This window comes from Bubalus bubalis, chromosome 21, assembly GCF_019923935.1.
Source record: "Bubalus bubalis isolate 160015118507 breed Murrah chromosome 21, NDDB_SH_1, whole genome shotgun sequence".
Taxonomy (NCBI): Eukaryota; Metazoa; Chordata; class Mammalia; order Artiodactyla; family Bovidae; genus Bubalus; species Bubalus bubalis.
In genome coordinates, this window is record NC_059177.1 from 56,080,980 (window position 1) to 56,093,702 (window position 12,723).

The 12,723-nt window shown below is 50.4% G+C and overlaps 1 protein-coding gene and 1 long non-coding RNA gene across 3 annotated transcripts in view; both read right to left on the bottom strand.

Moving 5' to 3' along the window:
• Window positions 1-8,592, bottom strand: part of LOC102405390 (histone H1.8) — a 31,173-nt gene extending 22,581 nt beyond the window's left edge. For both annotated transcript variants that reach the window (XM_045163896.1, XM_044933740.2), the window contains exon 1: window positions 8,437-8,592. In XM_045163896.1, coding sequence (XP_045019831.1) covers window positions 8,437-8,551 — 115 coding nt within the window. In that variant the 5' untranslated portion in view covers window positions 8,552-8,592. The remainder of the gene's footprint in view (window positions 1-8,436) is intronic.
• On the bottom strand, window positions 4,122-8,125 carry LOC123465250. Its single transcript, XR_006640411.1, has 3 exons — window positions 8,086-8,125; window positions 6,305-6,383; window positions 4,122-4,210 (listed from the first exon to the last, which is right to left on the bottom strand). It is a non-coding gene; the product is annotated as an uncharacterized LOC123465250 (long non-coding RNA).
• Window positions 8,593-12,723: the final 4,131 nt, after the last annotated feature.

Here is a 12,723-nt window from a genome sequence, read left to right on the forward strand (position 1 = left end):
AGGGATTAATCTCCAAAATATACAAACAGCTCATCCAGCTCAATATTAAAAACTCAATCAAAAAATGGGCAGATGATCTATATAGACATTTCTCCAAAGAAGACATACAGATGGCCAAAAAGCACATGAAAAAATGCTGAACATCACTAATTATTAGAGAAAGGCAAGTCAGAACAATCACCGCACACTAGTCAGGATGGCCATCATCAAAAAGTCTACAAAAAATAAATGCTGGCAAGGGTGTGGAGTAAAGGAGACCCTCCTACACTGTTGGTGGGAATGTAGATTGGTTCAGTCACTGTGGGAGAGAACAGTATGAAGGTTCCTTAAAAAACTAAATATAGAATTACTGGATGATATAGCGATCCCACTCCCGGGCATGTACTCAGAGAAAATCATAATTCAAAAGACACATGCACCTCATTATTCGCTGCAGTACTGTTTACAACAGCCAAGACATGAAAGCAATCAGAATATTCATCAACAGAGCAGTGGGTAAAGATGTGGTACATGTATACAATGGACTATTACTCAGCCCTAAAAAAGAACAAAATAATGACATGTGCAGCAATGTGGATGAACTTAGAGATTTATCATACTGAGTGAAGTAAGTCAGAGAAAGAGAAATACCATATGATATTGGTTTTATGCAGAGTATACAAAATGGTAAAAATGAACTTATTCATAAAACAGAAATAGAGTCACAGCTGTGGAAAGTAAACTTCTGGTTACCAGGGGAGAAAGGGGAAAAGGATCAATTGGGAGATTGGGACTGACATATACACACTATTATATATAAAACAGATGACTAATCAGGACCTGCTGTAAAGCACAAGGAATTCTACTCAATCCTCTGAAGTCACCTGTACGGGAAAAGAATCTAAAGAATAGATATATGTATACTGTACACCTGAAATTAATACACTGTAAATCAACTATACTGAAATACGAATTTTTACAAAATAAAGTTGGAAAAAACTCCACCCGAAAACCCTAGATGTCAGCAAAAATTGTAAAGAGACCTTATCAAATTTACCCTGTATTGCCTCCTGGCTACGAAGAACACAGTGTCTGAGAATATTCATTTTGGGACCAGAGCCTGCAAATCAGTGGAGTCTCAGGTCAGCCAGGACCTCGGGGCCTCAACTGCGTCCCATCCCCCATCTCCAAGAGCAGGGAGGGGGCCCCAAGGAGATCCGAGCCCTCCCAGCTGCAGAGGGAGAGGCTTTCTGGAGGGGCCTGGCCTGGGCCTGACAGCTCTGAGACCGGCTGCAACATGGGACTGCTTGTTGCAGGGCTGGCACCTGGACAAACATCTGCTCCAGCAACAGGACAGACAGACCACAAGGGACTGCAAACAACTACACCATGGCGTGTGTGCCGGCCGCTCAGTCGTGTCCGCCTCTCTGCAACCCGTGGACTGTGGCCCGCCAGGCTCCTCTGTCCGTGGGATTTCCCAGACACGAATACTGGAGTGGGTTACCATGTCCTTCTCCAAGGGATCTTCCCGACCCAGGGATTGAACCCGGGTCTCCTGCACTGAAGGCTAATTCTTTACTGTCTGAGCCACCACAGAAGCAGTGGAGGCAAATTATGGACAAGAAGATACAAAAAACCCCCAAAACTCGACCGCTACTTCTGATGAGCTGGGAGCAAAAGCAGGGTGCTGCGCATGCCCCCCGCACTCCACACCTCTAAAGGGACGGACAGACCACCTAGGTGATTCTTTGGCCTGACCCCTGAACACACCCCTACCCTCGCCCCATATGAGGAATCAATTCGCCCCCACCTCAGCGAGCGAACGAGGGAACCTGTTACTTGTTTTCATTCCTCCTTCTGCAGCAGGAACTGCAATAAATCACTGCCTGAATTTCTGATCGATTTCTCTTGTTTTAGGAGGCCAAGAACCATGGACGGTAGCATGCTATCTGGGACAGTTATGGACAGTTGCCCACTTCCCAGGAGAGGATCTGGGCACGTCCGAGACCACAGAAGGAAGCCTCCCCATGACCCGAGCGCACCTGAATCTTGTTTCAGCGTCACCACAGGTGGTAAGTCTGCCTTCCTGGCCCCCGGGATCCTCATCTGGGCAATGCTTTCCCCTCCCCCATGTCCTCTCCTCATCTTATCCTTCCAAGAGAATGGACATCAGGCAGCTACAACATCGCTTCTCCCAGCTTGTGTGACCTGCTCCCTCTGGCCAAGGGCTCTCCCTATGGGAGGTTTATCTCATGAGTGATAGACATGCAAACCTCAGCCCGGAGCTCGAAGTCCAATCACCCCCAATATCCTCACCTTTGTTTCCCTGCCGCCAAGAGAAGTCCCCTTGGGAACGGGCCCAAGCAGCAGATTTCCATCACACACTTGTGTACACACACGTGAGAGTCCCAAAGATGACGGACCCCCGGCTGGTTTCCAGGCTTGCTCACCCCGTGGGCAGTGGTCAGGGTGCCCCCTCCTTCACTGGCCCTTTCTGGAGGCGCACAGGTTGGTGTCTGAACAGACACCTGCAGGGGGCGGGTGGAAATGGCAATTTCTCCATCTCTTCCTCTTTCTCGGTTTTTTCTGTCTCTCCTACGTTTACCTCTCCCTTGATCCTCACCCACTACACTCCCACCCAATTCATCCTGAAGTCTTATCTGTGTCTTTATAAGCTTTGGTCACTGATGTCTTTGTTGTATGTAGTTTCATCTGTCCGGCAGCTCCTGCAAGTCTCTGCCAAGACACGGTGGAGAATTTAAGCCTCGAAATACAAACACAGCCCACACTGCCTGAGACTCCAGCCTTGGGTTATTTGGGGGGAATTTTAAAGAACAAAAAAGAAAAAGAGAGGGGCTTGTGTCTCTCTCCTCTGCCTTTGCAACGTAACTCTTCTGCCTGGGCTCCAAGAATTACCTGATCCATCCCAAACTGAGGAAGAAAAGAGACCTTTTTGAATTCCAGCAGGAAAACTATGAGATCCCTGGTTCTGCAGAAATTAACTTATCTAGCTTAGGCTTGTGAGTTTAATACAGACCTGTCTTTAGAGTTACCAATATGACACTTGTACTGTACCCAAGGTTACTGAAAGTCAGTAAGTACACATTGTTTCTGTTATTATAAAATCCATCATCAGAGAATAACCTGATACGATTAAACTTTTATGCAAATATAACTGCAAAAAGAGCTTTTTGGTAAACGCTATAGGAATCGTCATGCTTTGGAAATGTCCGTCTAGAATGTTGTTTAGTTGCTCAGTCATGTCCGCCTCTCTGCTACCCCATGGGGTATATCCTCCCAGGCTCCTCTGTCCATGGGATTTCCCAGGCAAGAATACTGGAGTGGGTTACCATTTCCTTCTCCAGGGGATCTTCCCGACCCAAGGATCAAACCCAGGTCTGCTGCATTGGCAGGTGGATTCTTTACCACTGAGCCACCAGGGGAGCCCTCCATCTAGAATAGTTCCTCCAAATTTTGGCACCTTGAAAAGAAACTAAGTATCCAGGTCAGTTCAAATAACATGAAATATTGGAACATTCATTGCTAGGCAGGTCTGCGTTTACCTGCTTGTGTCATCTTGTGAGAGGGAAACTAAATACATTTGGGTTTATGGGACACACGTCTTGCACCACATTAAGGACAGAAATTGTGCTTTGGGAAGACACATGTTTCTAGAGGTTATGGGATGTTCCAATCAGGGGCTGCTAATGTAAAAGACAGTTCATGATGGCTTAAGGACAGGATGTGTGTTTGCAGACAAGAAGGTATGAGGAATGGAAATATATCTTCTTAAAAGGAAAAAAGTGACTTCTGTCCTACAGCTGGTGATTTCTGAATGCAAAGAATAAGGGACAGGATAACACAGCTCCAGAAAGTTGCAGAAGGTTTGGGACAAGGAACACCGGGAAAAGTGTTTGTTTGTGCTCCGGACTTCCTGAGCTTGGGTTAAATTTAATCAGGAAGATGAATTTTATTAAGAGTAGGCTGATGCAAGACTGGATCTGGCTTCTCTCTCCCCGAAGAGAACAAAGTTGTCCTAGAACCCTGCTCTTGACCACAGATCTTGTGAGTTTCTGGGTCTTTAATCTGCATTTACTTTCAAAACCTTGTTTTCAACTCAGCTCAAGGAATAAGTACTTTCACCTTATTCTATGTCCAAAAATCCTCTCTGGGAATATTTCCACCTCTAGGTCCTCAGGTCCTGACCCCCGTGGCAGTTTTCATGGTGAATCTGTAAGGAGAGGTGTGCAGGTTTGAATTTATCAGGCGGAGGTTGTCATTCTGTCTCACCTGGCAGGCCATCACGGTTATTCTGGCCCACTGTGACACCCCCAATGAAAAGGCGTGTATACTGAGCAAGGCCAGGGAACATGCAGATGGCCTACTGGCCACCAATCCATACCACCAAACTGATCAGGCAGGTACATCAGGGACATAATCCCAGAATATGACCCACCCTGGGAGACAAATCCCCCCCCCCCCAAAATGTAAGGATTTTATCCTGGCTCTTTTAGAAACAATGGAGCTCGTGATCCAAGGAGCAGTAATCCACAGTAGTGCCCATCAGAGGGAGGGATCTTCTGTGAACCAGTGGGAAAAAAAAGTGGAAGTGTTAGTTGCTCAGTCCTGTCTGACTCTTTCACAACCCCATGACTGTAGCCTGCCAGGCTCCTCTGTCCATGGGATTCTCCAGCAAGAATACTGGAGTTGGTTGCCATTTCCTTCTCCAGGGGATCTTCCCAACTCAGCGATCGAACCCAGGTCTCCTGCATTGCAGGCGGATTCTTTACCATCTGTGCCACCAGGGAAGCCCAAGCTGATTGAATTGCAAAACACACAGCTTGCGTGCAAGAGCCTAAGTTGTGGTCCTAGTGATTGGCCCCCCTGAACCCCCTGGTCTTCCCTAGTACTCCCCACAGGAACAAGAAATGCTGAGAAACGGAGCTGAGAGAGAGGAAGCACAGGTTAGTATGAAGAGTAGGGTAAGCTTCTAGTCCCGGAGGCCCCACAATGGAAACTAAGAGTTGACATGATGCCATCCACTAAGGGAGGGACGCACTATGGGATTTAATGCAAAAGGCTTTTTCAGGGAAGGGGCTTAAAAGAACAGTAAAGCAAGCAACATTGGCCTGTGACTTATGTGCCCATAATAATCTGAAAGGGATCTTCCCAACCCAGGGGCCAAGCTGGTTTCCTGCAATTATAGGCAGATTCTTGACTGTCTGAGCCACCAGGGAAGCCCCATAACAATGCCCAGACCCATCCAATCCCTCCTCTGTTACTCAGGCCAATTCAGTGCCGAGTGACATATCCAGGGGACGATTGGCAGTTAGATTTCACCCAAATGCCCCCATGATCAAGATAAAAGTATGGTCTGGGATTGGTTGATACTTTCACACAATGGGTTGAAGCCTTCCCCACCTGACCTGAAAAGGCTATGGACATCTGTAAGTTCCTTTTAAAAAGAAGTAATTCCTCGCTTTGGACTTCCCAAGTCTCCCCAGAGCCATAACGGGCCCCCTTTTATAGCCAAAATCACACAGGGGCTCACAACAGCCCTAGGGATAGACTACAAGCTACACACTTCATGTTCGACTGTCTGCGACCCCATGGACCATAGCCCGCCAGGCTCCTCTATCTATGGGGATTCTCCAGGCAAGGATACTGGAGTGGGTTGCCATGCCCTCCTCCAGGGGATCTTCTCGACCCAGGGACTGAACCTGTGTCTCCTACGTTGGCAGGCGGGTTCTTTACCTGTAGAACCATCTGGGAAGCCCAACTGTATGATTTAGTTCATGTGAAATGCCAGGAATGGGCGAATCAGCGCTAGATAGTAGAGTAGCGGTTGCCAGGGGCTGGGAAGTGGGTGGTGAAGGGGAGTGACTGCTAACAGGTACAGGTTTTCGTCTAGAGGAGATGAAAATTGACTGTGGAAACAAATAGACAACCGTGAACGTGCTAAAAGCCACTGTACACTGTACATGAGTGAATTACTGAGCTATCTCAGCAAGATGTTATATTTAAAAAGTTGCAAATGAGAGCAGGATACAGGGGTGAGGAGGGAGCCGGTGAGAGAGGTCGTCAGTCACCATAAACCACATAAAAGTGGTTTAAATATGAAACCTGATTTAAACACGGTGATTAGAAATGTTGACTTCCAACCAATCTGTAAAAACTAAAGACTGAAGAAAAGGAATCAAGTAGCTAATATATATATATATATATTTTTTTAAAAACCACATTTTAAAGTGAAAAGAAAAGACAAAACACCATCTAAAAACTCTAGACCTCAGTAACATTTGTAAAGAGACTTAATCAAATTCACCTCTGTTGTTTCCCAGCCAGGAGGAGCCCGGTGTCTGAGAATCTTCATTTTGGGGTCAGAGACGGTTAGTCCACGGAACCTGAGGTCAGTCGGACCTTGGAGTCTCACTCTCGGAGCCTCGGCCTTCCCAGCCCCCGCCTCCCACAGCAGGAGCCCTAGCGTGGTCTGAGCCCTTCCCGCTGCAGGGTTAGAGGGTTTCTAGAGGGGCCTGGCCCTGGATGAGAGCTCTAACTGCTGCCCTATCTCCCCCAAACCACGCCCTGTCCCAGGGAGCCATCCCCGAGTCTCCGTCCTCCCCCCGCCCTCCAAATTGTTCAGCTCCTCATTCTGCAGTTACTCGATGCCTGCTGTATACTAGGGTGTCCAAAAGAAGAGCTCAGGGTCCTTACAAACCTGTCTCTCTGCTTCTCTCCCCAACAGTGGTGCCCATCTCTCATACCTACCCAGACACCCAAACAGGTGCCCAGGGCATGTCCTGAGCACCCCCTCCCCGCGAGGCAGGAAACAGATAGCAACAGGCTTGAACCGTTTCTCCCCTATGGACAGAAACTCCATAAAAGCACATGATGGGGGAGGCTGGATCCTGCCCAGATAAAAGATCACATATTCCTCATTGTCGAAGTTAAGGAGGCCTCCCCGACGACACAGGCATAGAAAGGCTCCTTGGAGGTCAAAAAGAGAGTGGGTGTCACCCCATGGCAAGTAATGTCAGCTACCCATAGGCCTCCGCGCTAGACTCCATCTCGGCTCAGAGATGCGCACACACACGTGGGAGGAGGCTGAGATGTACCAGATACAGACGCACAAGCAGGCAAAGCAAGGTGCCTGGCCCAAGGAAACCCAGGAGACTTGCCCCATAAAGGCGATTCAAACCACGAGGGCACGACCCTCTCTGAGCCTGCCCAGGTGTCTACATCCACATGTACTCTTTTTCCTCCTAATCAACCATGGACTTGCTTCACTACTTTCCGTCTCTATGTGGAAACTCACTTCCACACAGGCGACAAGCTAGGGCCTCATCACTGGCCACTGGTCCCTGGGGGTCTGGTGGCCAGGATTCGACGCGCTCCCTGCCACTGCCTGGCTTCAGTCTCTGGCCGGGAATCGAAACCCTGAGGTCACTCCTGCTCCCCACAAGCTTCTCAGCCGCCATCCCCAGGGTGCAGACTTTCTCATCCTCTCCCCACGCATCTCGAATCTCGCATCCCTCAGAGGCCATTGCCTTCACACTTGACCTTGAACCTGGAGGCTCATCCGATCAGCCCCTGCCCCCATCACTGCTGTTCTCCCAACTCGGCCCCAGTCGGAGGGAAGACGCACAGCATCCACCTCCAAAACCAAGCCCTCCACCAGCACGCTCCCCTCCAGGCCCTGGCCCCAGCCAGGCTGTCCCCTCGGCCTTGTCGGCCGTGACCATCCAAGCCGCTGTCACTCACCCTTTAAGGCCCAAACAGCACTGAGCCACCCTGCCCTGTGCTTCCCAGGCACTTGGACCTGTTCTGTCTCCAAAGACGTCTTCGCAAATACTCTGAACACGTCCCCTGTCCCACCCTCCTTCAGGAGTTGCCTCCTCTGGGAAGCCTACCCTGACCACCTAGAGCAGGTCAGGAGACTCCTCTGGGCTCTGACAGCCCTCTGGCTCCCCGCCACTCAAGCACGTGCCAGCATTATCAAATGGGCATCTATCAGGAGGTGGCATCTATCAGGAGGCGGCTTGCCTCCCAGCTTGGGAGCTCCTGGAAGGGATGAAGCGGGTCTGTGTGCCTCAGGGGACCCCATACCCAGAGAATCCTGAGGCGCTGTATGCTGGTTGAAAGCTGGGACGCCCGCCGCCCTACAGCCAAAGCCCAGTCGCGCCTCAAGCGCTTGCCCGCCTATTGCTGGAGCCCTTCAATTAGCTCCAGCTGGGCAGAGCCCCTCGCCCGAGCAAATGGGCTCCAGCTGGGGAGGCCCCTGCTCTCTCCTCCCTGCCAGCCTCCCACCTCTGGCATCAGCTCTTCTGCCCCTTGGCAGGGTGGGCGGTGTGCGGTGTCTTGGGCCAGCCTGAGGGAGGAGGGGGCAGGAAGGAAGCATTCAGGACCCCCAGGGAACAGGCTCTCTCCCGGACAGAGGGGGCTGCTCCATGAGCTCACCTGGCTTTTCAGACCCTGACAGCCTGGACGACCCCTCTGCGGAGGCCAAGGAGGCCGAGGAGACCGAGGAGGTAGAGGAAGAGGTGTCACTGGAAGCGACGCTCCCGGGAGCCATTTTGCAGGCAGAAAGGTACAGGCGGCCCCCTCAACTGGCGTGAGGCCCCCAGCCCGCCTGCTCGCCTTACATACCCCCCATTTAGCCCCTGATTGGGCGGGAGGCGGGAGCTGCTGATTGGGCAGGAGGCTGGGAGGGGGCCCTGCAGCCCCGCCCGGAGCGCCGACCAAGCCTCAGCCGCGGCCAAGTGCTCCTGTGTGACCTTGCCCGTATGCCTGACTTCTCTGGGTCTCAGCCCCCATGGTGAAAGGAATGGGGCTCAGATGCTTGGTCCGCTCTGTGCCTCCACACAGCAGAGCCTGGGGGTGCAGACGGGGAACTGGCATGCCTGGGCCAGTGGAGGTAGCCTCCGGGAGGTGAGGCCCTCCCCACCCCACCTCACCTCCCCCAACCCGGTGCCCACCCCTGTGCCCAGGCCTCAGCTGGCTTCCACTGTCTCAGGAAGCAGCAGGTGGAGGCCGGCCAGTGGGTTCACCTGGAGCAGACACCCCAGGTCAGCCTGTCGTGACCTCCTTCTGTGTTGTAAGAAAGAGTTTCTAAGGAGGACAGAGTGATGTTTAAATTACTCAACAAAAGTCTCTATAAATAAGGACAACATCCACTGGGAAAACCGACAAAGAACACGAATTCACTAGAAAGGCAAACAAACACAGGAAAACAGCCTCGACGTCTTTGGCACTCAGGAAAATTTAAATCGAAACAACGATGAGCTACTCCTTTTCTCGTCAAACTGATAAAAACTGAAGACAAAGTGTTGGCAAGGATGTGGAAGCCAGGCCCTCGCTGTCTCTGCCAGGGTGTAAATTGGGTGCAGCCTACTATGGAAAGGTATTCCCTGGAGCCCAGCAACTCCACCTCTCCTAGGAGCGCATTTGTTGGAAAAGAAATAATTACTGTGTTATCTGGAAAAGGAAAAAAAAAAAACAACTTCCAAATGAATCACTCAGGGCCTGGCAGAATTACTCTCTTACTGTAGAATACTCTGCAGCCATTTAAAATGACGAGGTGCAGACTTCCCTGAAGTACAGGGATTAGGACTTCGTGCTTCCACTTTGGGGGCTGCAGGTTCAAGGATCCCATATGCCATGTGGTGTGGCCAAAAATAAATGAATAATAACAACAAATAGTAATAAAAATAAATAAAATGACGAGATGGATTAAAACAAGGAATGAGGTGGTATTTCACATGCAGTAGGATGACAATTTTTTTTTTTTGGCCATGCCATGTGGCAAGTAGGATCTTAGTTTCCCAAACAGGGATTGATCCCACACCCCCTGCACTGGAAGCGTGGAGTCTGAACAACGGGACCACCAGGGAAGTCCCCAGAATGACAAATTTTTTAATGTCCATCGAAATTGAGCATCCAGGATGTGAAGAAATACATAGCTGCTGGGAAGCAACACAGAAAAGCAACTGAGCAACATCTATCAAGACTCAGATGGATTTGGGCCTCATCTACGCACGTCACTCTGGGTATAAATTTGAGAGAAATTCTTACATTGACGGTGCTTCCCCCGTAGTTCAGTTGGTAAAGCATCTGCCTGCAATGCGGGAGGCCTGGGTTCAATTCTTGGGTCTGGAAGATCCCCTGGAGAAGAAAATGGCACCCCACTCCCGTCTGCTTGCCTGGAGAATCCCATGGACAGAGGGGCCGGGCAGTTTACAGTTCACAGGATCACAAGAGTCAGACACGACTTAGCGCACTTTCTTTCTTACACTGTGATACGTAAGAGTGCTCAGTGCAATCTTGGCAAAAATGCAAAACAACCTAGATGCCCACCAAGGGCAGACTGGACAAATAAACTGTGATCTGTTCACATGGTGGAATATTACACAGCAGTGAAAATAAGTGAAACAAAGATCTGTGGAATATGTTCCCCACTTCTGAGAAGGCAGAACTTTGTGTGTGTGTGTGTGTGAGTGTGTGAGTGTGAGTGAAGTCCCAGCAGAAGTTCTGAAAGGATTTATACCAAGGTAACAGAAGTGGTTACCTCTGAGGAGAGTGTAGGGTTTTAAGGGGGCAGGTCAAGGACAGACTTGCAACTTTCTCTCTGTGGTTTTACTGTTGGGATTTTTCCAGGGGACTCTCCATTACCAGAGGTCTGGATTGAGGCAGGCAAGGTGTTCTAAAGTGAAACTAGATACCACTGCCTGCCTAGCACCCTGCATGGCTCCCCACTGCCATGAGGACCTCTCCACTGACCTCTCCAGTCTGGCTTAGAAAGTCTCCTTCCCCCTCGAAACCCCAGAGTCCAACCACACTGAGGCTCTTGGAACCGGTTAGGTGTTGAGAGCTGGGCTTTCCACTTTGATTTCCTGTGTGTGTGTTAGACTGATGTAAAAATAATGCCAGTTTTTCATCCCTGCCCACATCCATGCCCATTCGCAGTGTAAGTCTGCAGCTCCTCCCTCGTGCCTGGAATCTGAGCTCAGCTTGGGACTTGCTGTGACCAACCCAGTATGAGGGAAGGGATGTCTGGTCCCAGTCCCAGGTGAGCAAGCCTGCTGGATGTGGAGAGGCCCGTGGCCCAGTCTCCCCTGTTGCCCAGCCCACGCTGGCCAACCGGCCAGCCCTCCAACTGACCACAGATGCTCGAATGAACCCAGCAGAGGTCAACCAAGCTTGGTCTGGGTCACCTGGCTGACCCACAGAGTCACAAGCAACAGTACACGGTGTGTTGTTTAAAGCATGAGATTTAGAGGTTGTTGTGAGTGCAGCTGATAGACTCTTCCTACAAGGCCCTCTTTTATCTATATCTACCTTCTCCAGGGGACTTCCCTGGTGGCTCAGTAGTGAAGAACCCGCCTGCCAATGTGGGAGACGCAGATTCCATCCCTTGGACGGCAAGATCCCCTGGAGAAGGAAATGGCAACCCACTCCAGTATTCTTGCCTGGAGAATCCCATGGACAGAGGAGCCTGACGGGCTCTATAGTTTATGGGGTCACAAAAGAGTCAGACTTGACTTAGCGACTAAACAACAACAACACAACAACCACCACCTTATCTGAACTGTTTCTCACTCATCCTTTTGGCCTCAGTGTAGACATCACGTCCTCAGAAAAGCCCTCCATGACACCCTAGGATGTTAGGGGCCCCTCCTCGGGCTGCCAGCAGCCTCTAGCACCCGAGGTTAAACACTGCCTTCCCTGTCTCCTTGAGCTCTGGGAGGCAGGGGCAGCGGGCAGGGCTGTGTCTGTCTTGTTCCTGGTGGTGTCGCTTGTGCCCAGCACCACACCTGGCACACAGCAGGTGCTCAGCACCCATTGCTGGAGCAGTCCCAGTGCCAGAGCAGAGCTCGGCTGAGTGGAGGGAGGCCTGAAAACCATCTGCAGGAACCATCTAGAGCAGGAGCCGAGATGAGGCAGAGAGGCGTGTGGAAGCTGGTGCCAACGGGGGCAGCAATTTTGATCACGTTTCCAAGAACTGAGAAAGACTCAGGGATACAAACATTCCCACGAGCTTCATCTGAAGCCCTGCTCCAGGTCTGTGCCAGGATAGAGTTTTGCATTTGGACGGAAGAAGTCCTAAAATGTGCTGCATGATCTAAAAATTCTTCTAGAGGATTGCCTTTTCACAGGGAAATGGTAATTGTGAAGATCAGGCTGCTGGAGAGAGGACGAGCTGCTTCGGGTACTCATGAGATGTTTTTACTGAGAGCTGTACGAAATTTAAGTTTTGCCAATTTTTTTTTTTTTTTTTTTTTGCCACCTTGGGACACTGACCGGGGTCCTTGTATGTGTGAACTTACAGTTCTGCAGATTACAGTTCTAAACTCTTTGCACTCTCCTTCCAGAGGCAAAAATCAGGGGCTGAGAGAGCTCTGTGGCCTTGTCCCTGGCCAGGTCACAGCCCAGAGACTTGCTCCCTCCAGTCCATCTCTGAGGCCCCAGGGTGTCCTGGCCTAGGGACACTGGCTGCCTGGAGCCTGGAGATGAGGTGGATAACACCCTCTCCCCAGACTCAGTCAGCAGTTGTCTGCCTTTATATACAGTGGGTTCCCCACCAATGGCAGTCAAATCAACTGCAAATTGAGAAAGTTAAGTAGGGTTTACTCTCTACCAGGAAAAAGTCAGAGAATGTTCTGGTTTTAGGGGAAATTTCTTTTTTCCTCTGGATGTGAGGCTGATGAATCCTCACAATAAGTGGGCTGTGGGAGGGAGGGACAGGGC